The sequence below is a fragment of the Lepeophtheirus salmonis genome, chromosome Z (assembly GCF_016086655.4).
Source record: "Lepeophtheirus salmonis chromosome Z, UVic_Lsal_1.4, whole genome shotgun sequence".
In the NCBI taxonomy this organism is placed as follows: domain Eukaryota; kingdom Metazoa; phylum Arthropoda; class Copepoda; order Siphonostomatoida; family Caligidae; genus Lepeophtheirus; species Lepeophtheirus salmonis.
The window spans coordinates 12,997,450-13,023,149 of NC_092584.1; the positions used below are offsets into that span (position 1 = coordinate 12,997,450).

Sequence of the window (25,700 nt, forward strand, 5' to 3'; positions counted from 1 at the left end):
AAATTTAGTAGTTTTAAAAAACAAAGATTTGACACTCATTAAATTGCCTCCCTTGTTCAAATTTCTGACCAAAGGATACAAAAATCTGTCATGGGGAATTATAGTACGACTTTGTCTATATCAAAGAAACAATTGTAGCAAGTAAAAAAACATGGAATCAACAGGGGCGTCCACAGGATTATAAATACATCATTTTTGTTTGGAAGAGGGGAGAACTTGGTTTTTGTATTTTTTTGGAAAAAAAAATTGGAAAAGGTATGTATGATTAAAAAACCTTTTTTAGAAAAAAATTTCAAATATTAAATTTTTCTCCAAAAAATCCGAAGCTATTCCATAAAAATTAAAAATTAAATCAAAACCCCTCTGCTATTCACAAAAAAATATATTCAAATATTAAATTTTACAGAGAAAAATTTCAAAAATTAATAGCTATTCAAAAAAAAAAATTCCAAAATCCAGAGTTGTTCAGAAAAAAACAGAAATTTTTTGTTCTGAAATTAAATTTTGAATAAATATTTGCATAAAAAATTTCAAATATTGAATTTTTCGAAGAAAAAAATCAAAAATCTGCAGCTATTTACAGACAATTAAAGTTTTTGGAGAAAAATTTAATTAAATTTCAAATATTATATTTCCAAAAAGAATAAAAAATACCACTTGGGGGAGGCGGGGGGCTTCAGCTCCTCCAGTCTTCCCTTGTGGACTCCCTGATCAACCATTACCAAACCCTTTGTAAGAAAACAAAATAATAATACAACACATCCACAAACAAAAAAAAATGTATTTCTTTGTAATTTATTGTTTTATTTCCTTTGTTCAAGCTTTTATTTATTTTTACCTCAAGAAATATAAATAAAACATGAGTTTATATTATTTCTGTTTCTCCAAAAGTAATACTTTTTTTTTTAATTAAGGATATTTATACGTTTTCATTCTAAGTATTTTATCTTTGTCTAGTCTAGGATAGTTTATTATACCTGGGATAATATGTTATCTTGACAATGCCTTGTTAAGAGTTTATTCGTATATTTAGGGATTGTATATAATACATCTAATCTAGTGGTAGAGATTTTTTTATTTTCAATCCGGAATGGCATTGATACAAAATAACGGAGGAGGACTCCAATATATCTTATCTCTCAACAGAAGAAGCTGAGAGCGTTGGAAAGAGCAATGAAGATTCTTCATTTTCTGAAAGGCAACAGAAAATCTGATGCAAAAGAATTTTTGAGTTAATACTACAGTGAATAAGAAGAACAGCCAAATCCTTACATATAACTTCTAGATAAGAAAGTGCTTCCCGAGAAATGCCACCCTCCTTTCTAGACGAAAACCCCTTAGACTACTGTATCTATGCGTGCCTAGAGGAGAGTGTGTTTGCTACTTATCAGAGGAGTGTCCACTCTTTAGGGGCTTCCATCAAGAAGAAGTGGACCAAGCTCAAGTCTGAATACTTAGTCGGCCTGTAAGTGATTTAGGCCTTGTATTGAGGCAATTGTTAGAGCTGACGGCTCATATATTGAATAAAAAATTTACCAGCACTATTTTCAGAGGATTTTGTGAGATAACCTCTCGTTTAAATTTCGCTCTTGGATAATTGAAAAAAATAAAATGTGTAGTGCAACCCCAGTACATTACTTAAGGTAAATTTTCCTCTGAATGAACTCTCCTCATTATACACATTTCGAGGATGAAAAGAGTTTTGGGAACTTTCTGTACTCCATAGGGGACAAGATTTGTTTTTAAGTCTATAATCTTGTAGCAATAACAAAAAAGGTAAAGTTTGTGATATCCTTTCTGCACAAAGGGCAGTGTCAAAAAGGAGCAAACATCATTTACATATCCATACAGACTACATATAACATCAGGCTGTTATAAATTTATTTTTTCCTTCATTTATTTCAACTGTAAATTGTTTAATCGAGGAAAAAATAATAAATGCATCTTCAGAGAAATCTCAATAATAATTTAATTAAAGTTCTCTAAAATACATAATAATTACATTATGAATTAATAAATAATTTTAAATACTATACATAGATTTAAGGTTTCGTGGTTTTTTAAAATTCTTCCGATTAATTAATTAGTAAAATGATAACGGGTATAAATAAACATAATATCAATCTGACATAAATGAACACTATATGAATCCCTTTTACTCTCTTGGCAAGGGACTTCTTTTAAATTAAATTCCCATATTAGGACCAGCCCACTTTTCTTAAGAAATATAATCCCAGGGATACCCTCTTCGCCACAATCGTCTGGAACTTTGACACTGCTTTGGACACTATTCTCAAAGATACATTTTGGCTTTCAGGCAAGAAGCCGTAGGTTGATGATCTCCCGATATTTTGAAGAATACACTCCCATTGCTTTCTCTAGTCCTTTGCACTCTCTGAAATCGTTCTAAAATGACTGCGTCTCATTTTTTTAAATCTGAGTTTTTGGTTTGTATAAAGGGTCCCATATTGATTTTACATATTCATTCGGGTTTTTTTTTTTTTTTTTTCGTCCAGGGCTGTTATTGTTTGTAAAGAGGACATGTTGATTAAAAAAGCAAAGCTAAATAGATTATTAAAACATATGTATAACAAATTGATTTTGAGTTTTCTTTTTTTTTTTACGTAGTTCGTAATATAGTCAATGAAAAGTTTTTTGCAATAATATATTATACCTATGATTATATAACTACATATTAATGGATTTCCCCTCCCTCTCCAAAAACAAACAAAACTTTCTTTTGGTACTGGTAACATTTTTTCACGACATAATTTCAAAGGCACTCTTTGAAAACCCCTTTTTAACCCTCGGTTAGTGAACTGGAATAATATATATATATTTTGTTTCAAAATTTATTAGTATATTTAGCAATTGTATATGAAATACATGGGATGAACTTTCCTTGTAATGAATTCTCCTCATTATTAATCTTTTGTAGGTGAAAAGAGCTTTTGAACTCACCGCACACTGGACAAAAGATGAAACCAGTATAAGAAATTTACTTTATATATATATCTATATATATAACTTAAAAAACCACAAAGTGCGTACATATAGGCATCGAATTTATACAGCTAATTAAATTGCAACTTTTCATGCGAGTAGATATTAAATTACTTTTTGATTTTATTACTTACTATTTATTTCATAGTAGGAATATTCAAAGTTAAACAACCCCTAATTCTAACACAATACAGAGATTAAGGATGCAGACAAAAGTTTGAGCGAACAAAAAAATGTATAAATTGTTCTCATGGGGATATGGTGATGCCATTTTAAAGCTTGACGATTATTATAGTGAAATTTTATGACGTAAATTTGTATCTTCTATATTCTTCATTAATTTTTGAACCAAATAAAAAGAGTAACTAATGTATAAAAACCATTTTTTATATTTTTTAAAAGTGTATTGCCCTTTACAAGGAGAAATACAGATATAAGATATATGTATATAAAAGTTTTTTGTTTTTGGATTAATATTTACCCCTTACTCACTCTACAAATTTATTTTCTTTGGACACATTAAAACAAACTGACTTGAGTAGAGTTGCAAACCTCTTAAAGCATCATTTCAAATTGAAAAAAAGAGTTATAAACAAGCAAAAAACTATTTAAACTTGAACAAATTAATCAAATTTACGAAACCTTGCAAAAACGAGAATAGTGCCAAGAAAATATATATTTCTAACCAACAAAAAGTTGGATATATTCCCAAAGATATTTCAAGAGCATATTATTGCTCTGTTCCCAGCATTGCAATCTATTTTGAACATATTTAAAGCAAATTAACGAAATCGGCGTGCCAAAAATCCCAGTTTACTAACAAAGGCTTATAAGAACTTTTTTTATCATAAAGTGATATATTTTCACTCAACAGAAAACTATGCTTTTTACCATTGTGATCAAAAATGAAGAATTTAATACACGTTTAAACAAAATGTACATTGTTCATCATTTTTGTTTTACTTATAAGACATATTTTTGGATTCAGAATTAGAAACATAAATAATTCAAACATTATTTCAATTTGGAAGCATGTTCTTACAAACTTTTCCCCTACGCTTGCTGCAACACAAACGGCTCTTTGGAAATCGAATCCAGCTTGCAATTATGGAACAACCTTGGATATTATTCGTAAAAAACTTATAAAGAAACTTTTTTTTTTGAGAATTTACGTGACCCTTTGTCTTTGGAATGTGAGGCACTCCCAAAAAATCAGCTAATTATAAATGATATTTGTCTTCATTCTGAGTTTTTAGTTTACTTTTACTCTCGTTAGATATGCTCAGCTACACAATGTTCCTGTTCCTTGGCATTTGACAATGAATTTTTCTCATTCAAAGGAAGACTCTGAATTGTCAAGGAGTGATGGGTGGATTAGAGAATTGAATCTATCTAGTAATTGAATGCATAGGACTATATTATGGACTTCCAATTTGCTTATGAAAGAAAATTCAGAGGTCCATTTCAAATAGCGTCAGGAATTGAGTTTTTGAGCACTCCATGTAAATATTGTTGTAAATTATTCAACAACATTAGACACGCTTTATCGTAATTCCCTAGTTACATATTCTGAGATTATTAGTTTAAACCCGAAGTGTCTGAAGGACAAAAATGTTGATATAATTGTGGGGATTATTCTTTTCGGCGTGTCATCAAAAAATAAAGATCTTACTCCTAAAACTAAATTGATAAGAATGCTTCGTTTAATGTTAAGATTTATTAAGAATATAACTATAGAAGGAACCATAATTGCAGAGACTTCATCTATACATTTTTGGACATTATGTAAGATACTAAAACTTTTGGGAAAGAGTTTTAAGAACCTTACTAGTTGTTAGTCTAAATACAATTTTGCTCTTAATATCACATATTTATAGCTTATTAATTCTAGTGCCATGCTTGCTATTTATGTATTTTTATGTTGGCCAGTAAAGATATGAAAATTTAGGAATGTCTTGTTGCTTTATTTTATTGTTTTTTATTCAGTTAATATTTTCATGTATATTTTGTTGTTGGGATCATAATTAATGTATTTAAATTGGATCTATGATCATTCATGCTTGTAAGCCTTAATGTGGTCAATAAATTTTAACTATAATGTTTAATTATATTCCCAAAAAGCAAAGTCATTACTGGTGTTTACATGTAATCTGTAGTTCTTCTGTTTTTTTGATAAAAGCATTCAAGAACACCTCAACCTAGTCAAAGGGGGGAAAAGTTGAAATTTTGTTGACTATTGTCAGTTTTTTGCTTTTACTTGAGTGGAATAAAATAAAGACTTTAACAAAATAGTCTAATTAAAATAAGGTAATACAAAAATAACTAAAATATTTTTTGAATCTGGAAATATGTACTTACATACAATATCTTTTTCATTTATTAAAACCAAATCGTGTGGATATTGTAATTTTTTTTTTAATGCACACATAAAGCCACCCATTCAAAAAACTTTAAAAATGTTTTTATTCATTTAGAGAAGTTATATACAAAATATATTTTAAAAGTTAGGGAAAAAGTAATTTCGTATTTACAACACTTTTTAAACTAAGTATATCTTAGTTTATTAGGCACATGGGGTCATACAATAAAGTGTTCTAAATATGTAAGTTTATACTAAAAAACGCCTTTTGTGCTCAGCCCGTTCAATCACGAATTATTGTGTGTCGAGTATGGAGGTCTCAAATGAAGAAGTTCGCCATATTGTACCTTTTGACTACCTGAAGTGGTAAAACGCGGGGAGAAGCGAGCAAGAAAATTTGTTATGTATAAAGGGGCAATATTCGGTTTATTCGAAAATGAGGTGTAGTTGTGTATTATGACCCTATGTTAGTTCCACGAAGACTGATACGCCCTTGGAATCTTATCAGAGAAGGTAGGATATCTGATGGAAGCTGCAATCATACCTAGCTCTTATTTTTTTTATTTGATAGCCTCCACCACTCCCAACTTCTCTGATATGAGATAACGCAAACTACTTAGGCCTTGTTTTTTGTTGGAGTACTTTGAACTATTATGGAGAGATGAAATAAAATTAAAGAGGCTTTAATTTTTTAAGTATTTCCAACTTTGTTCTACATGATAAAATCTTTCAAAATCTGAAGTTCCGGGTAATTTGCACACATATGAATAACAGTGTTGTAATTTTGGGCATAGTCCTTACATCAAAAAATAAAATAAACCCAAATATATTTGAAATTGGGCAGTAAATCTCTTTCTATCCTGGATTTTAGATATGAAACTTCTTATTCTCTTCCTTTGTGTTTTAGGTAAATCCAACAAATTTTAATATCTCCGTCAGAGATTTTCTGTTCTTCGGAGTGAAAGGGAATATTAATTCTGAGGGATCCCAGAATGGGAGGGAAATGAATATTTGCAAACATTTTGGGTTATAAAGTCATTTTCAGGCTGTTTTTCTCTGTAAAAACATTCAAGAACACCTCATCTTAAAGGTAAAAAGAACCTTTAATTTTGTCAACTTGTTTTTTGACTCTCTTTGAGTGTGTGTGTGGGGGGGAGAGGGGGGATAATATTAACCAAATAACAAAACATACTTATGAAGAGGTATGCATAGAATCTACCTTACCTTTTATATATATGTGTATTTATGCAACAATTAGGAAGTTTAATTTACATATATGCCTACACTAAATAGCGAGTCATGACAAATATATTCAACATGAAAGCATTTTGATACTATAAAATATTCATTTAACTTTTGATGAGTCTACATGCAAATATATTTTTTTTCGACCACTACATATATTATATACAAAAAAAAAAATAATTAAACAAATGCATTTGGTCTTAGTATTGTGTATTAATTAAAGTGCTTGTACGTTTTCGCTTATCTGATTTACCTAGGTACTTAAATTGGAAACATTTTCAAGTTATTTTTATTGCCTTTATGTTTCGATGTTTCTCTCCTCCTATCAAAAATGCCTATTTAGTTAATTATAAAAGTTTGTTAATCTTCTAAATATATATAAAGTATATATTGATTAAGATATTCTATTACAATTTTTTCTTATTTAAGGAATACAAATCCAGTACTTCAATGGAGATCCTCAAAACTCTAATAGACTTCCACATACGCCTCCTCTGAGTTTTTTCTGTGCGTAAATCGGTATTTTGTACAATGTCATTCAATTATTCATAATGAAATCCGCCTCTCTTGAAAAATTCGGTCACTCGGCACAGGTAGCTTTTGCAGACCAAGGAGACTTTGTGCGGATACAAATTTGTCATTGTACGCATGATGGACTTCTTCAGGGCCTCCAGAGACGAATTATACTTGGCACAGACCTTATACTCGATCCTCCCCCAGATATAGAAATGGCATGGATTCAGGTCTGGGTGCTTATAGACCAAAAATTCGGATTCCAAACGTGAGAACTTGGACCTATTGTATAAAAACTTCATCAGAGCTAAGTTGCTCGTATTGTTCTTTAAATTATACAGGTTAGAATTTTAACTTCTGGGTTTCTTTTAAATGCCATAAATGCATATGATTTATAATAGAGAAATCCCAGGTAATAACACTTATCCGAGTTTATGTCTTAAAAGGGATTTGTATATGTGTGTAATAAGGCTACACGTCAATTTTGTAGCTAGCTTGTATATTAGAATTAATTTGACTTTAAAATTACAAACTAGTGCATTTTCTGGTCTATCATAATGTGAAGATATTTTGTCTCCATTTGGTTATATTAGAAGAAAATTGCCATGTTTGAGTTCAATAGGAGTTTTGACATAAGAATTTTATTTATTTTTTACATTTTTGCGATATTTTTTTTAGCAAAATAATCGCTGTCTGATAATATGAACCAAATAATTCCCAAATTCATATTATCGGACAGTGACTTAGATTGAGTAAAATTACAAATAAGCATATAAATAACCAAAAAAAAAAAATTAGCTAGATACTGATGAGAAGATCATTCAAATACCTTTTGATGAGGAAGAAGAAAAGGAGGAAAAGACTCACGGTACATAAACTATAAAGAGAAAACTCCCTCACGGCTGAACATGATGAGCTGTTGAGGACCGAGTCACTTATTCCACGGATGTTCATTGACTTCCTTGCTTATTAATAAGTCGAAACAAATTGAACATGAATTTTCAAAGTTAGTGAATGAAGCCTTTCTCAACAAGAAAGGATGAATTGGATTATGAAATACGATCATGCAAAGATGTCTCAAGAAAAGAGTGTTGCATTAATTAATAATTATTCTTGATAAATGAAACCAAAGAATATAACATCCCCATCATCTATCGGAATACAAATAATACAAACACTTGATGATTGTTGGAGTAAATAAAGAAATAATTTCTCTTCGTAATTGGTATCAGGATAGTATATCTTTTGACATACATAGAAAAGTCTCCTTGAAATATAGGATCACATTGTAAATTAGGATTTAACTTTCTGGAGTTGACGATAGGAGAAAATAAGACCTGAGAATTATAGTATATCTTTGAAATTGAAAATTTCATGATTTTCTAAGGTTCCATGAGTTGAAGTGAAGCGACTCTGACTCGGAGAGACTCTAGATGACACTTGCCTAGAGTTAAAATCCGAGTAAACAGTTAACAGGGATTCGGATATTAGAGCAATCTATGGAATAGATGGCATCGTATTGCAGAACTTGGTAAATTATATTCCTTCCCGAAACGTAGTTGGAAACAATGATACGATCCTTTATACATTATATTAATAAGACGAAAGAGTGAGAGAAGATTTTTTTTTAAATTTATGTACCGTGTGTCTGTCCCCATCCTCATGAAATAGTGTGATAACCTTCATCTCAAGGATTGCCAAATAATCAGGGATTTCCCTCCGTACAAGAGTAGATACACGATAAACGATAATTTGACACATGTCCGAATTTATGAATAATGGGGATTTTTGATTGAGTTTTTAAATCATTAATAGTTATATCTCCAATATAACACATGATCTGTATATTATATACAGAGAACCTCTTTGATGTGTCCGACGATATAAAACTTACCTATGTATAATTTACATTTATCATTATTAGTTTGTTAAATCCATTTGATTTATTTACTATTAATAACTTCTATATCGTATCATTTGTCTTTTATAATTTGAATGATTTTCTTCATATAACTTCTATCAAAATTTATAATTAATATTTTTTATAATAGCTTACATATTTTTAGTTGTGTGTGTGTTTTTTTTATTATTTATTCATACTTATTTAACTTATTATAACAAATAAATGAATAAATGCTCGTATAAGATCAATTAATTAATAATTTTGTGCCATGGTTAAAGTGATAATCATTAGTTTTTTATATCTCATTGTATAAAAAGTAATATTTCCAACTTCAAAACAAGAAAGTAAAGAGTAATTGTTAATGAATAGAAAATAAATTAAGTTTTCTAAAAATGTTGTTCTAAACTCTATCGAAGGTCTATTGAGAAAATCTTTTACGTGATCCAGTTTATATGGCGTAATAAAATAGCTATATGTTACAGGTTATTGTAGCTGATCTAAAGAAACGTCATGAACATTAATATTTCTCTCCTCCGAAGCATTTTTCAAATTGTCAGGGTTAGTATGTTGATTCTTGGTTTCTTTAGCATGCCCATTGCAGGCAAGATTTCCCCACTATATTTATGTTTCTTGATTATCTTATTAAAATAATTAAAACAAAGAAATAAAATCATCAATGAACTGTAATATTTCGAAACCATTTAAACAAATAAATTCAAAGATTAAAACTATTCAATTATATTTAAGGATTGAAAGCTATAAATTAACAAAGTCATATCGAAATTACATAAATTAAAAGAGAAAAATTAATTAAAATACATTATCTGAGAAAAATAAAATTCTCACTACTAAATGTACAAAAAAAAAAAAAAATCAGCTAAAAAGTAAACCCAACACATGTTAAATCATATAAGCGTGGATACAATTTGAAACATGATTTAAAAGCTTTTTCCCGCAAGCTAAATTAAATTCTTTTTGATCGCTTATTGCTAATGGATGGATTAAAAATACAAGGTGTTTCAACTTCCTTCCGATCCCGACAGACCAAAGTGCCTCCAACAACAGAGCCAAGTCCCAATCGAATATCCTTTTCCCAAAAAAGGATTACTAATGGAATAAGAAGTATGAAGAAGGATCCAAGAGAATATTTAAATACCACAAATACAAAAGGGTTTTGAAAATAAATCTCTGAAAAATACAAGTGAAGTGGATAAGTAGAAAGGAAAACCAAAATGAGACTCAGAAAAAGGCCCCATGAGGGTTGGGACTTTTTGGAGTTCTTGGATTGAGCTTTGTTTTTCTCTTTCAAACATAAAAAATGATGGCAAATGGACAAAATTCCCTATAAAAAAAGTTTGTATAAATGTAGGTTAAAGGTTTAATCATTTTTATATGTACCTGAAAGACCACGATAAAGCATGGACCGAAAATCATTGGTAGTATGAGTGTAATGGTAATGGAGAGATAATCAATCAGATCATTAACTCCATTCTTTATTACGCAAATGGACATTGATTCTTCATCTTCTTTATGGAATCCTTCACTCGAATTCCTTTCGAGTGTAAGACCATGCAACTCCAACGAATTTGGAGTGTCTAACGCATCCTTCTTTATTTGTGAGACAACTTCAAGTCCGAATATCTTCTCTGGATAAGAAATCATGATTCCAAGGAACACGGAAATGATCCACAAGATAATCACAAGGATTTTTTGTCGAATGGAGAGACCATCGTCCACAGTTCGTTTGACTTTTTTCTTTTTGATTTCATGAATACTCTTCCTTCGCAACTCTCTCCTTTCTGCGGACTCATCCTCATCTGAGGATTTAACAGCAGAGTAGTCTTTAATGAGTGAGTCTGTTGAGGCAGGAGTGGACTTGATTATAGATACCTCTGGCTGGGAGCTGGAGAGCCATGAAAGATGAAATCCATAGCAATGACATGTGTTTTTAATTTGTGAAAGGATTTTAAACCAACTCAGAACGAGAAGTGTAAGAGGAAATATACACCAAGTTGTTTGGTAGGCTACTGTATATAGTGTGCAGAATACTAAGCTTATGCGCCATTGACTCGTGAAAATAGAGTATCCTATATAGATGGCACTTATGGGCTTAACAAAAAAGGCGATGATTAAATTAGAGAAGCAGAGGTTCAGGAGAAGGCAGTTTAGCATGGAAGCCGGAAGTGTTCCATCTTGTCGAAGAGTTGTGATGATGATGAGGTTGAGTATGATGCCAAAGAGGCTGAGTCCCATTTCAAGGAGAACTATGGCAATGCACTCCACCTCGTTTTGATTGCGATGATCATCTTCCATAGTTGGTGATGGAATCTGAAAAGTACAAAAAAACAAACAAATGAGAAATGTACAAATAGGCTGAAAATATGTGAATATTTATTAATAAAGCAATGTCTGTCTATATATACGACGTACGTACACCCCCTGTGTATTTATAATAACATCAACTGTTGCTCCCTTCGATCTAAAAGGATTTTCAAGTAAGGGCATTAGGGGATTTTATTATTTGAAAATGCGATATAATTTGAGTATTGAGTGAGTGGATACAATTTGACTATATGTCGGGAAAAAGTCTTTATAAACTGATATTGATTCAACATAAGAGCCATCTAGTGAGTCAACAATAATTTAGGAAAACACATCTCCACTCTATAAAATGAAATTAAATTTCGCAGGCGTTTAGTTCAGCTGATGATAAAAAAGGGGGAAAAAGTGGGAAGTTAACTTTTTTAATAGTATTAAAGACACTGTGTCTGTTCTTCGACGTCTAATTACTTCAAATAACACTGGGTATTACTGATAGTTCTTTAATAATAAGGATAATTAAGGCAATTGAAGGAATTCTTGCTTTACTTAACACTTTAATGGGTTTTTCTTGTTGGCTTGAAAATAATTTTATCAAGTAAAAACACTTCATAAATATGATATACGGAAAAAAAAAAGGAAATTTTGGATTTATTTTTGCTAATTACTCATTAATAAATACCTACTAGGCGTCTTGTATGGTGCAAATCCTACCAATATCTACTCACATTTATCAATAGAGTAGTTTCAGATGTGAAAAAAGTTTCAATTTGGCAGATTTTCGTTAACATTTTTGTAAAAATACGTTTTTTAGTTATGTTGCATATGTTACAACAAAAATAATTTTATATGTGGAGGTTTTTTTAGTTACAATCAATGATAAATTATTATACAAAGGAAAATCCCATTTACTGCAGAAAATCAATTTTTAATTTAAAATTCTTAGCAAAGGATAATTACTTATTTCTTTATAAATATCAGGATTCAAAATCCTCGATTTAGTTAAAAATACATTTATAAATCTATTGAATCTAGTTCATTTGTTAGAATTATTTAATCAAAAGTCCTCAATCAATTCAAATTCTTTATGAAGGGGGAGGGGGGGGGGTATATAATCCTCTTAGGATTGAACTGTATTGTATATGGGGTTATCCACCTACTTCAGGGTTTGAATATAAATTATTGTTATAGTTATTTATTAAAAATGACGATATTATTAGGATTATTAGAATGGATGGTTTTTAATGAATGATTTATTTTACATACAAGTTTAATCTTTATAACGGGAAGTGATATATTTTCATTCGTTATAAGGCCTTTTTTTGCTAATGCCATCACAAGAAGTGATTCAAACTTTTGCTTATTTTGTCTATACAAGGCCTAATAGATAAATCTGAGCAAATGGTGGCTGACACCATCTCACGCTTGATCTTGTACTTCAAGGTGGCAAATATGTTTCTGACGTAACTCAGATCCAATTTCTTAGTTTCACGCATGATTCTGGCCTTCAACGAGGTGTGGGACTTGGCAAAGACCTTCTAAATCCCTCAAGACGTAGAAGCCTAGTGATGAAATACATCTGTAGAATTAGTTATTTTTTATGATAGCATTTTTTTATAATTTTGGTTTATGTCGAGGGATTTGGTTTTACAGATGTTTTGTCCACCGGAGGAATTTGAAAACACTTATGATTAATTCATTTTTTTATATTTGCATTTAATTGTAGTACGACAAATTGTCATTCGTTATTCCACTCCCCCTTTCCAAGACAGGGGGGTGCTTAAAACACGTAATATATAAGATGGGATGAAAATACCAAGACTTTCACATGGATTGCAATTTTTTTTCATTTCATGTTCAGTTAGTATGAACCTTTAAAAGACACCCGTCAAAATTTCATAAAAATGTTTCCTTTCTTTTTTTTTTAGTTATTGTGCTTTGTGGGACGCTAATTTTGTTATTTATGAAACAATGGATCAAAACATTTTTCGCGTTTTAATTTTACTCTATTTTTTGTTTTTTTTATGTGAAAAAATAGCGTTTTAGTTAAGCTATGGCCTGAGAAGTGTATTAAGGGACTCTGCTTCATAAAGCGAATAAAAATAATTATTTAAAAAAAAAAAAATTCTACGAAAAAAATGTGTTTTTTTTTGTTAAGCCCAGGACTTTTCAGTCAATGTGTAATCTCATCGTGATACTGTTTTTATCTTTACTGTAGGTGATTATATTTCCATCGTATATGGAGAATACTTGTTTGCTCTGTCTGTTTTGTACTGACCTTGCTCAAATTTAATGATATCTAAAAGAAATAATGGTGTTATGGACGTTAATTTTACAATTTGAAGAAAACAAAATTACCATTCAAATTATTTGAGTTAACAGTCATGGCGTATTAGTGTGGCATTTCTTATTCATAGGGCACCTTCAATCCAATCAAAACCTGACCTGACTGAAAAATATAAGCACAAAAAGAAAGTTGTAATTTTGATCGAAAAAAACTACTGTTATAAATGAATAAAATAGCTAGACAAATTGACGTTGTTGAAAGAAATTCAAAGAAAGAAAATAAGAGGAAAAAGTACAAAGAAGTTTGTTGATCAGTATGAGAATAAAATTTACTTAAAAGAAACATTTTGCCTAGACATTTGAATTGTATTAGGAGTCGTTCAAAAAGTATGTAACGGTAGGAATCGGGTTAAGTTGTTGACTTTGAAACCATAAAGTAACTTTCTCACTAAATGCTTCTTTTTTGTATATTTGTTGAACAAAATTGTTTCTAACAGAAATGAAGTGGAGTACATATTCTCTGAGTCAAGTTCAAGTCATCAGCATTCGTCAGGGGTCAATTTAAAAAGACAATTCCAGACTTGAGCACTGGTTTATATAATCTTATTTCAATTCCTTCGGAAAGCATATAAAGCTTACTTAGGAACTGGAGACAGTTCAAGACCATTTAATCTCATGTTGGCTGGTAAAATAATAGAAAATAGCCTATTGTGTTGAAATTAGATCAGAGGCTGAGGGGCAAAGAAAGTTGACTTTAAATATCTAACAGCAGAAGGGTGTCAAGTTCTCCAATATGAGCCAGCCAGAAATTAATTGACTCCTGAACACAGAGATTTTAACTTTTAAATGTTTAAATTTGTTAATTAAAATTTACGATTGCTAAATTTATAAGTTTTTTTTCCTATCCGTAATTAATAAAAATTTAAACATTAAAAAAGTAAACTTTTTTTTTATTTGTTTATGAAATTCCTTTATACATACTAAGGAATCGGTATCGGATTTATCCATAAAGATGGTATTGGAATTGCCTGATTTTTTGTTTTGTTTCGGTACATCCCTAATATATATGTTAGTGTTGGGGTTTGGTTTGTAAATCCTATACCAGTCTGAGATCGTTGCACTGAATTAGTTCGGTCCAACAAAAAAGTTCAGTCTGCACTGGTATCATATAAAAATTCGGTCTAGATCGGTCCAAAGGAAAATCTCGGTGTAGATCAGTCTAAAGGAAAAATTCGGTCTAGTTCGGTCGCAAAAAAAATCGGTCTATACCGATTTTAGAGAGATAAATTGTTTATACATGACATCATAAGTTTTTTCAAGTGCAATGGCGTTATACGAAGTTTAAATAGAGATAGGTCGGATTAATGTTGATTCCTCCGTTTTAATATGTATATACTATTTGCTCTAGAAGTTGTGGTGAAACTTTTGAGATTTTTGGAAAAAAATGAACGACAATATATCTAAGAAAAAAATGGTATCTCATAATATATGAGACCAAAAAAATAAAGGTCCATAAAGTGATACCGAATCAAAATCGGTCTACAATGTGAGACCGAAAACAATCGGTCAAGGTCTGAGACATAATTCTGGACCGAAAAATTGGTCCAAATCGGTCTAGAAAAAATAACTTAAGACCGAACCGAAAAAAAAATGGATGCAGGACCGAGTCTCAACACTAATATATATATATATATATTACACTAAACAAATATATTATTTATCCTTATTAAAAAAAAAAAAAACACGTTAATTTGCTAAAAATAAGTAGCAAACTTTTTTTTTCAATATAAAGATCAGTAAAGAAAATAAATAATAATCTGCACATAGGAAGATAGATTTGTACCTGGCCGCATCATAAAAATATAGGTTATTGTTTTTTTTTCCTTTTGAGCATGATGATTAACATTTTATTCAGATGTTGGATATTTTCCACTTCACGAAGATACGTATTTAATATTCAATTTTATGTCAGCTGTCGTTTGCCTGCTCCCCATCCCTCTGATCAGGGATCTAAGTATTGATATTTTAATTAGATCTAGGTCAGCTTTAAATAATTCCCAAAAATAAGTAAATAATCATATCATAGTTGATAAAAATTGGCTAATTACTTATTATTTTAGCTGCTAAAGTTCCGAAAATTGCTACGATCCTAAATTTATCTTTCATAGTTAGTACATGGGTTTATAATAAGGTCCTGAATTAATTTTGTGTCTATCTTGCCATATGAGAGGTTGTTTGAAAAGTTCGTGTAACGTCTGAGGGATGGCACTACTAGTGAGTATCGATATTATCTTTAGTTAGTAGCATCTCTTGGAAGAACACACAACAACTTTAAGGCACTTCAGTATATTTTTTTCTGCTTAACATTCTATTGAATCGAGGAAGTAAAGTGATTTTCAGATAACGGACGAAATATGATTTCGTATGTTGTTTAAACATTACTTTATGAAAGGCAAAGGAGACTTCAAAGAAGATTGATAAGAGTTAAAAGGACTCTGCACCTTCAGTTCGAAGATTTCTTTAGGGGTTTCAAAATTTTCGGAGTGGCCATATCGGTACAAGTGACGCTGATTGTTCTGAACGTCCTGTTGTGGTCACTACTACTTCAGAGATCATTAATAAAATCCATCATATGGAGATGGATCACAAAAGAGTGAAGCTGCATGAGATTGCTCGTGCTGTGGGTATCTCAAGTTGGAACCCTATGTCCATTAATTTTGCGGCAATGAATGTTGAAGTGTAAGGTATTATCCTGATAAAAAATGACTTTTCAAACGTGGGTATTTTCTTGTAGCTTGGTATAAAAACGGTCCAATAACGATTAATAATATGCCAATGTAACATCTTTACCCTTTTCTACATAGTCGATGAGGATTATTCCTTGCGAATCCATACGATTTTCGTCATAATCTTTCCAACCGATTTGCAGATTCAAACGAATGCTAAACAGAAAGGAATAGACCGATCGGGCTGAAAGTTAGTATGCGTTATGTTTAATTAGAATATTGCTGGTTTAATTTTGAGAAATCAATAATAATATATATTATCCTGAAATTTTCTGGATTCAAATTCCCCAAAAAATTCTCAAAAATCGTTCCTAACTATCCTTAAAAATTATTATGAGCTCATAGTTTCTATTTAGAATCAGAGAAGATGTACTTCAATCCTGTCTAATGAAACGGTAAAATTGTAAACTGTACAATCGTGTAGATTACAGCTTACACACTATATATATCACATATAATATTTCATTATATAAATGAAATGACAAAATTCTTAAATTGAAAAATTAATTCTAACAAATTAATAATTTATATATACATTCACTTTTTTATTCATGTGTACATATATTTATATATTTAAATGAAACAGCATCTTTTAAGACGTCAAATATGTACGTATTTTTGCAACAATTTTCGCAATATATATAATATTATAATTTTTATATGTATACATATAATATTTTATATTTTTTTGTATGTATGAAGAAAACATGAAAATCCATGTTACTTGAATATGAACGCATGACTGAATAATTAGACTTTATTTTGGTCATAATATAACTTATCTTGTATCTACACATAGAGTGAATATATAATTTATGAATGGCCCAAAAAGTACGGCTTTCTACTCCACATAAAAAGGCATTAAATCATGGTTAATATTTGTAGGATAAGAAGTATGATGCAGTACAAACGCTGGAAAGTATTTGGTCGCAATACTTTCAATAATATTATCCGTAAATTATGTAAACTAATCGGTACATCCGTAAATTGATATGTTAAAGTACATTAATTATTAAATATATTGGGGTGAACCTTTATTTATTTATTTTTTTGTTGTACAGAGTGCGACCTCAAACTTGAAGTCGCATGACTAAATTAAGGACAATGTTATTTTTATAAAATCAAGAAGAGATAACTCAACACCGATTTATGAATTGTTTTTTATATACTAGATCTAGCTATAATTTTGATTAAATATGTCCTCCTTCACAACCAATTATAAAAAATAACAGATTGACGTCATATGATAAGAGATATCTTGCGAAAAAATGTTAAAATGCTGCACAAGTTTATGTCCTCAGGCTAACAGTTGCGTTTCATTATTTGGTTTAAAGCTTTAGGGGAGACATTCTTGCCAAAGGCACTCCAAACAATAAAGTAATGGGAGTTGAGGTCTGAAGGAAGGCCACAATATGGAAGATGAGATGTCGATCATATTATTGGTGGAAATTTTTTGATTCTTCTTGTCTATATTAACTTTTTGATGTCGTAGTCAGTTTAAATGGATATGTCAAAGGTTTCTAAAGCTTTATTGATGTTGTAGACCGTCCAGATAGATATGTTAACAGTTTCTGTTGTTGTCTTAGCATCGACAACGGCTTGAAGGATATTTCTGACGCGTTGCCTTTTTTGACGTTCCTCCGACATTTTTACACTTTCAGACATGGAGTACAAACCAAACACCAAACAATCGGCATTATTGCATTGATTCTAATAACCGACTCCGATACTTCAAAACAGGGCGATTCATGTCAATTCCAATTGCTTTGTTTTATTTTATATTTTTCCCCGATTAATGTGTATCCCCTTAGCAGTCAAGGACTAGATAATCTCCATTATTTTATCCACATTTTTGACAATTGGCTTTAATCTGTGTGGTACATCTTTGCCATAAAAATTACCAGAACGGAATTAATTAAAACAAAATTTTCTGCGCTTTAGGGTTATAGTATCAGGCCCATAATCACTATTCATGTTTTTAGTCACCTGGCTTCTGTTTTCTCCTTGCTTGAAGAAAAACTCTGAAATAGGGCATATATTACATTTCCCGCTGTCCATCTTCGATGCACCCTAAAACAATCACAAAATAGTTGTGTTTTTTTTTGTACGATGTATAATCTTTCTACAATTATTTAACGTCAACCGCTTATACCCATGCCTATAGTCAACTATTGGGAAAATAGTTGATTTATTTTTATTACATCCTTTCTAATAATATGCATGTATATTAATCAACGCCTCTAGTTGAAAAAAGAAGAAGTTAGTACTTGGTCAAAATATTTGAACGAATATTGATCACTTGGTCTTTGGTTACTAGCCTTGTCATTCCCATCATTGGGTTTGAGAGAAAAAAAAGATTGACGAATGAGTTGCTGTGTAAAGAATTGTTTGTTTTTATTTAAGTTAGAAACGAAAAGCGACTCTGGGTTGTTACAAAATAAATGAAAAACAAAAAAGATACAAAAGTATTGTGAAAAAAAGTTTCTTCAAGAATTACTTTGCATGTCTGTTTCAAGACACTTTGATTATATGTATATTCTCAGTCCTTCGTATATATATGTATGTATAGAGATGGATTTTTAGAAAGAAAATAATCTTGTCAAAGCAGTGTTTCTCTTAAGAAAAAGCAAGTGAATTCCAGTAAGGAAAAAAAGCAAGATGATTTATTAATATAAAGAAAGGGTATAAGATTACACATAAGTATACAAGTTAGAAACTAAAAAAATATGTACAAAAAGACATGTTGTAAGTGACGATGAAAATTTTGGCTTAAGACGAGTATCTATATCTCAGAAAATAATCTGAATTATGTGCTTAAATTTAGCAATCTTTTGAATTTGAGCTTGTGTGCCAAAAATCATTCGAGTCTGAGAGGGTTGGGTGACATGCCCTTGTTGATTTGACATGGAATCACAACCGTACGAATCAGGACACTAAAAAAATCTACTGCCAAACAATTTCAATATTTAATATGTGCATTTTTGTAAGATATTGTCTCCACAAAACTTTCTCCTAGTATGAAAGAGCAATCATATATTAATATATTTAAAGAAAAGGGTACGTTAACTCCTCTATTGTTGTCAATTTATAACATCAAAGCATCAAGAACATTGACAAATTGTTTATACAACTCCAAAATATAAAAAGTTCTCCTCTTTTGCCATGATTTATATATACATTCATAACACAACAGCAGACTAGTTGAAGGATATTTAGAAACAAAAGTTTGGACATCATATATGTTTTTTTGGTTCACAATATTTTATTAATTCGAAGATGAAAAAAAAAAAAAAAAAACTGAAGTATGCCTTAGCAAAAAAAAATTATGAATACACAAGAGTCCTTTTGCACACAGACTCGTCTTCTTTTTACACCCTGAATCCATGAAATGTTCGGCTTATGTGTTCAATCAAAATCCTCCCTATTTTTTCATTGGAGTGTTTGACTGTTATAAATATCACTTTGAGAATGAAATGTTTACTATGCAAAAAAAATAAAAAAATCGATCTTGTTATAAGGAGTCTGATTTTCATTCTGAATTTTTCCCCGTTCCCACATTATGGCTTTTTGAGGATAACTAAAATCACCAAAGCCAGAAGAAATATGATTTCCTGTCAATAGATAACATAAAAGTAGTCTTTGCCCTTTATGAGATGTTGATATATATTCATTGTATAGGTACTCTTTTTTCATGCAATGAGGAAACAGTACCTTTAGTTTGGGTCAGACACAGAACTCGCAGTCTTGCAACAGCTTCCCTGGGCATCAAGGAAACCTCTTAATATCCCAAAATACACCCTGGCTCTGAGGTTGTACGGATAAAGTGCTGGGCTTCAATATAGTTTCAACTGCCGCCGTGTTTCTATCCACCAAGGAACCATTCCAATATTTTTTTTAACAAATACCAGTCCATGGGTTGTACAATTCAACTGCTGAGTCCGAGTCAAGTTAAAATTCTCCCTCACTCCTTCCCTGAGCATCAAAATTACCTTCTAATATCAGAAAATACATCTTAGCTCTCAGGTTGTACAGGTGAAGTGTCAGACCAAAATTCATTTTAAAATCTACCTCCGTCGTGTTTCTCTGCACCAATGAATCCTTTTAATATTCTATAGTACAGTATGTCCAAAAATTGATGGTGTTTTTAAAAATATCCGTTTTATAGTTTAAAAAAAATTATTTTTGTTGGGAATATAATGAAATTTGGCTGATACAATCATTAGGCAATGTTGAATTTTTCTGATGCAATAATTTTTGATGATTTCATGATACATCAGTATAAAAGGGCTTAGAAAACACAACAGGATGTTAGTTGAAATTCAATATCCGAAATGGTGAGAGAGGACTCTTTGGAGACCAGGGCCACGCTGTTGACATAATAGAGGGTGGATCAAGCTAGAAATACTTTGCTCAAAGGTTACAACAGATTCCTCTCAGGACCTTTGAGAATTGGTGTAAGAAAAGGAAGGATGAACACACCCTTGCAAATCAGAAGGGTTGAGGAAGGATGAAAAAAATTAGCAAAGTTCCCAATCTGTTGATCTCAAAATGTTTGCCCAAAGATAGGCAATACACAAGGAAACTTGCAGCATGATTGACTTCAAAGGACTATACAATATCCAAGTAGTCTGTCCACAACTATATGAGGCACTCTTTGAATGCTTTGCATACAAACCTCGTCTGCACCCAAAACTTTCAGAAAACCAAAGGAAGGCCCCACTTCAATTATGTTGTGAGCAGAAACACAGGACTACAGATGACTGGAAATGTATCCTCTTCAGTGATAAAAGTCCATTTGAGCTATTTCATGTCCCAAATTCCCAAACAGATCGGGGTTGGGCAAGAGATAAGGGAGATGTGGAACCCACTCCAACTGTGAAATTTCCTCTCAAAATTCAGGTTTGGGCCGTTATCAGCCACCAGGCAGTGTCAGATCTTCACCTGATTCCACAAAACCAAGCTGCGACGGCTGAGTACTACGTAACAGAAAACTTCAGCAAGTCTCTGATGTCAGCTTTGTCTTGTATTGAAGAAACTGGACCTCTTTTGAAGAGGAAAATGTTGTCTGACACATCAAGAGTCATTTTCCAGCAGGATGGTGCCACTGCTCACCACTCCAAAAAGGCTCAAAAGTGGTGTTCAGACAACTTAAATTATTTCTGGCGCAAAGATACACGGCCAGCCAACAGTCCTGATTTGTCTCCCATTGAATATTTGTGAATCTTGGTCTAGACGAAACTCAATGAAAATGCACCAGCAACTTCAGAGGATGAATTTTTAAAAAAAATCTGACAAAAGCTTGGGAAAAAATTTCTCTAGGTACTCTGAATAATCTGTATGAAGGGATGCCAAAACGCATATAAAAATGTATTAAGCTTAAGGTTATTTCATGATTATTTTTAAAAAAACCACCATCCATTTTTTGACATACTGTACACAATCTCATTTCATATTCACAACAGAGTATGTTCCTTTTCTTTGTTTTTATGTCGACCATCATCGAAATTTTGTTCAATTATGTCCTTTGTTTTAATTGAGGGGGACCTAAACGGGGCGTATATTTAATCTTTGAGCCCTATATATGTATTTAAAGTACAAACTACACAAAGTGTTCTACAAAATGGCGTATAAGTAGTTTTACTTTTTCTTCTATAAGTATTTTTCCTAAGCGATTTGGAATAACTCGACGAATCTTTGACAAATAAGCTAACTCAGTAAAGTCTTATCTTTTTAATCATAATGGTAGGGGGCGGGGGGCACAAAGATGTGTTGTGACAAACGGTATGAATATACCCAGTGCTTTCTTTTCAATAAGAGAGTATGCAAGGATTTGCTGACACTAAATGTTGACAGCATTGTTGTTCTGAAAAGTTGCCGTTGAAGCTGGCTCTCTTCACCTTGAATTCAGCAAATTCTTGTATTTCCTATCTTCATGAAGCTTTAGGAAGCGTTCCTTCAGTTTTCCCGGTGCTAGACTAAAATTGCTCAAGATGGCAGTGCAAATCATGCATTGAGGACGCTGACTCCCGACAAGTTCCATTATAAACATGAATCCATGTTGTACGTATTTGTCGGACCACTTTTTTTTTTTTTTGCTCGACATAGTTAGTACGAAGGAATTGAAAGATTAAATGAAAATAACAAATGACGTATAATCACTATAACACCAAGTTGACTATTGAGCGCCCCAAGTTCTCTGCAGACCAGATATCAAAGCTTCTCAATGCTGAACCAATGATCGACAAGTGGAGTGTAACGTCCAAATAACACGAATGGGCTCTTTATATTTTGTGTAATACATTTTTAATAGGCAACTAAATATTAGTAATCTAACACGGAGAAGAAACTTTTTTGAATCTCACAGCGGATCTACCCCTGTTATTTTTTCATATTGGTATCCCTCCCTATCTAAGTGATGCAAAACTGTTGCGACACACTCGCATTGAAAGCAGGTCTCCCCGATCTGCAGTCGTTTCAGTGGATGCAAGGGCTTGCCAAGCCCCTAATAAGAACAGATACTACAATTTAAGAAATATAAACTACAATGCAGAAAAGGGATACACCTTTCCATGATTAATATGTTCTGAACGTTGTTTAGATAGACTCAAATGTTATTTTCAAGCAAAGAATAAGACTGGCTCGTAGGCATAATTATTATAATTTTTATTTATTTTTAGAAGAGAAAAAGAAACATTTTTTTAAATTTTAACAAGTGATTTTTTTCCCCCCGTTTTGCCATTCAAATTATAAGAATAATTTTAAAATTTATAAGAACATTTATGTTGATGAGGACAACAATTTCTTGATTTGAGAGTCCCTACAAATGCCCATATCATGGCAACAATGTCAAACTACTAATTGATTTTGGTTTATTTATCCTTGTAGAAAAAGTTTGAAGGATGCTATAAAGATTGATATATGGATATTTATTATTGCAAAAAGAAGATTTTCATATAATCTTTTAACTTTCCCTCTAAAGAGAGACAAAAAAAAAACCAGGAAATTATATGTACGTAAACAAATTTCATTATTCTTCTAAAAAGTTTGGGTATTCTTAATTAAATAGTAAATATAATTACAGACTTTCAGAAGTTATTTATAATTTAGGAGAGCAATGAAATACTAAGTAAAACTTATACAGGCAATATTGTGTGAAGTTCATTTCAGTACCGGGGGGTAGAATGAAATTTGAACATAGCTAATTCAATGATTAATGAAGGTTGAGTCATGGAAATTAATTCATATTTTAATAGACTAAAGCATAAAAGATTAGGAAGAACAAAAGAAAATCTGAGCTCTAGCCTCGGGACAACTCGAGAAAATGACTTTGAACGTGATCTAGGAACTTCCATTCGCCCTCCAAGCAGTTAAGCGTCTCCAGGACCCCCTTATACCCTGTCAGCAAGTCCAAACGTTGAAAAGATAGAAGGGCTCTTTTAAAAAGGCCAAACTGGATCTGTAGAGTTTAAAGAAAACACCAGAGGCTAATCCCATCAAGTATATGAGCTCCCATGCAAGAAATCTCGGAGTTTTACACCAGACTGTTCAGATTACTATTTTTTTTAAATAGGTAGAAAGAGCCATTTGAGGTTGGAAAGGTCGCTTTCTATTTATGATTACATGATTGGATATGTGAGAGAGCCTTATTATGATACAAACCTAATTTGAGAAAGGATACATTTGAGGAAAAATTGACTGCTGAATAATCTTCCTTGAATTTTGCAACAAATGAAAAATACTCATTGCCCAAATTGTTAATTCCCGATTGTCCATTTATGGAAAAGGTTGGGCGTATGATTAGTGTTGGTGATGATGAGATAATGTCTAATCCTTACGTCCTCTTGAAGATCACACCAACATTAAATTTGCTCCGACGACTAATGTGCACGTTGAACGGTCTCTTAGTATTGGGATAAAGCTACCAATACTGATCGAATGTTAAAATTAAGAAAAGAATACATTTCTAAAATATTGATTTGTCGATATAAAATAGCAAAATTTATGCATAAATTGTAATAAATATAAAATATTACTAATTACATTAAATTATTCGTATTAAACTATTTTTTCTTTAAATACAAATTGCTCAATTTCAAAAAAAAATTATCTCTTTTTTATGTTAATTTAGTTCCAAATAATTCCTCAAAAATCCTATGACTAATGATGACTCACCGGTTAATATCAATAAATACGTCCAACTGCAAATATAGTTCTTTGCGATAAATTATATTTACAATTCTAACTATGTATAACAGGAATATATAGATTTCCAAATTTTGGGACTGATATATTCATCGTTCAAAGTTATTTACTCTACACTTTTTTTTTAATACTATTTTGTTCCTTCAGCTTTCCTACTTATACAAATTTCATCTGCAAATTAAAAAATCATAAAACGGACACGCTAAAGGCATTTCAATATATTATGTATATTTTTACCTTGGATACTTGATCAAATTATACGTCGTTTAGAAAATATTGATTTAATACTATTTGCAAATCATATTAAATATTAATCAAGACTCTTTCAACAAGAACGTGTTTGTAGCACATAATTTTGAAGTTCATATTTTTCATCCTTTTGTATTCTGAATGCATTTGGTATAAATAAAATATAGGCCTATTATGTTCTAAATTTATTCGATAAAATAATATAATAGTATGGAATATTTGCGAATTCATTTAATTAAAATGATTAGATAACATATTATAAATGAGATTGAATAAAACTAACGTACAACCCATATTAAGTAACTATAAAGGATATGTATGTTAAATTATAATGAACTCAGGGCTACCAATTTCTTAGTTCAATAATCTTGGACCTGGAAAAACATAGTTGAATTATCATTTTATGTATGAAACTTTTTTTTACGTAGCTTAGTTAATATAATCAACAGTCAACGCACAAGGTAATTTTTGCAATTAAGGTCTTTTAAAGTGGAATCCGCTTCAAACACTCTGATCTGTATATAGGACAGATAGAGTTAAAAAGTGCAATTCCCGATTTTCGTCAAAAATAAATACACCCGTATTTAGTAAACTTGTTAATTTGATGAATATGTAAATCATACTTTTTTAATGAATAAATACAGTGAGCTGATCCAAAACTTCCAGTAGCATGACTAAATTACGAAAAATGTGATTTTTATTTAATCAAGAAAGGAAAATTCAAAACTAATTTGCAATACAATGGACTTCTCGATTTTTTGGCATTCTGGTTACTGACACCACCACGAAAAATCTCGCATACCCGTTGCCTTTTTTGTTGTTGCTCCGATATTTT

The 25,700-nt window shown here is 31.2% G+C and overlaps 1 protein-coding gene across 1 annotated transcript in view; it reads right to left on the bottom strand.

Annotated features, from left to right (window-relative positions):
- Positions 1–9,688: 9,688 nt before the first annotated feature.
- The window catches only part of LOC121130576 (uncharacterized), a 63,373-nt gene continuing 47,361 nt past the window's right edge, over positions 9,689–25,700 (bottom strand). Inside the window, exons 2-3 of the mRNA XM_040726320.2 lie at positions 10,422–11,351; positions 9,689–10,365 (exon numbers count right to left, since the gene is read on the bottom strand). Of these exons, the coding sequence (XP_040582254.1) occupies positions 9,988–10,365; positions 10,422–11,336 (1,293 nt within the window). The 5' untranslated portion in view covers positions 11,337–11,351 and the 3' untranslated portion in view covers positions 9,689–9,987. The remainder of the gene's footprint in view (positions 10,366–10,421; positions 11,352–25,700) is intronic.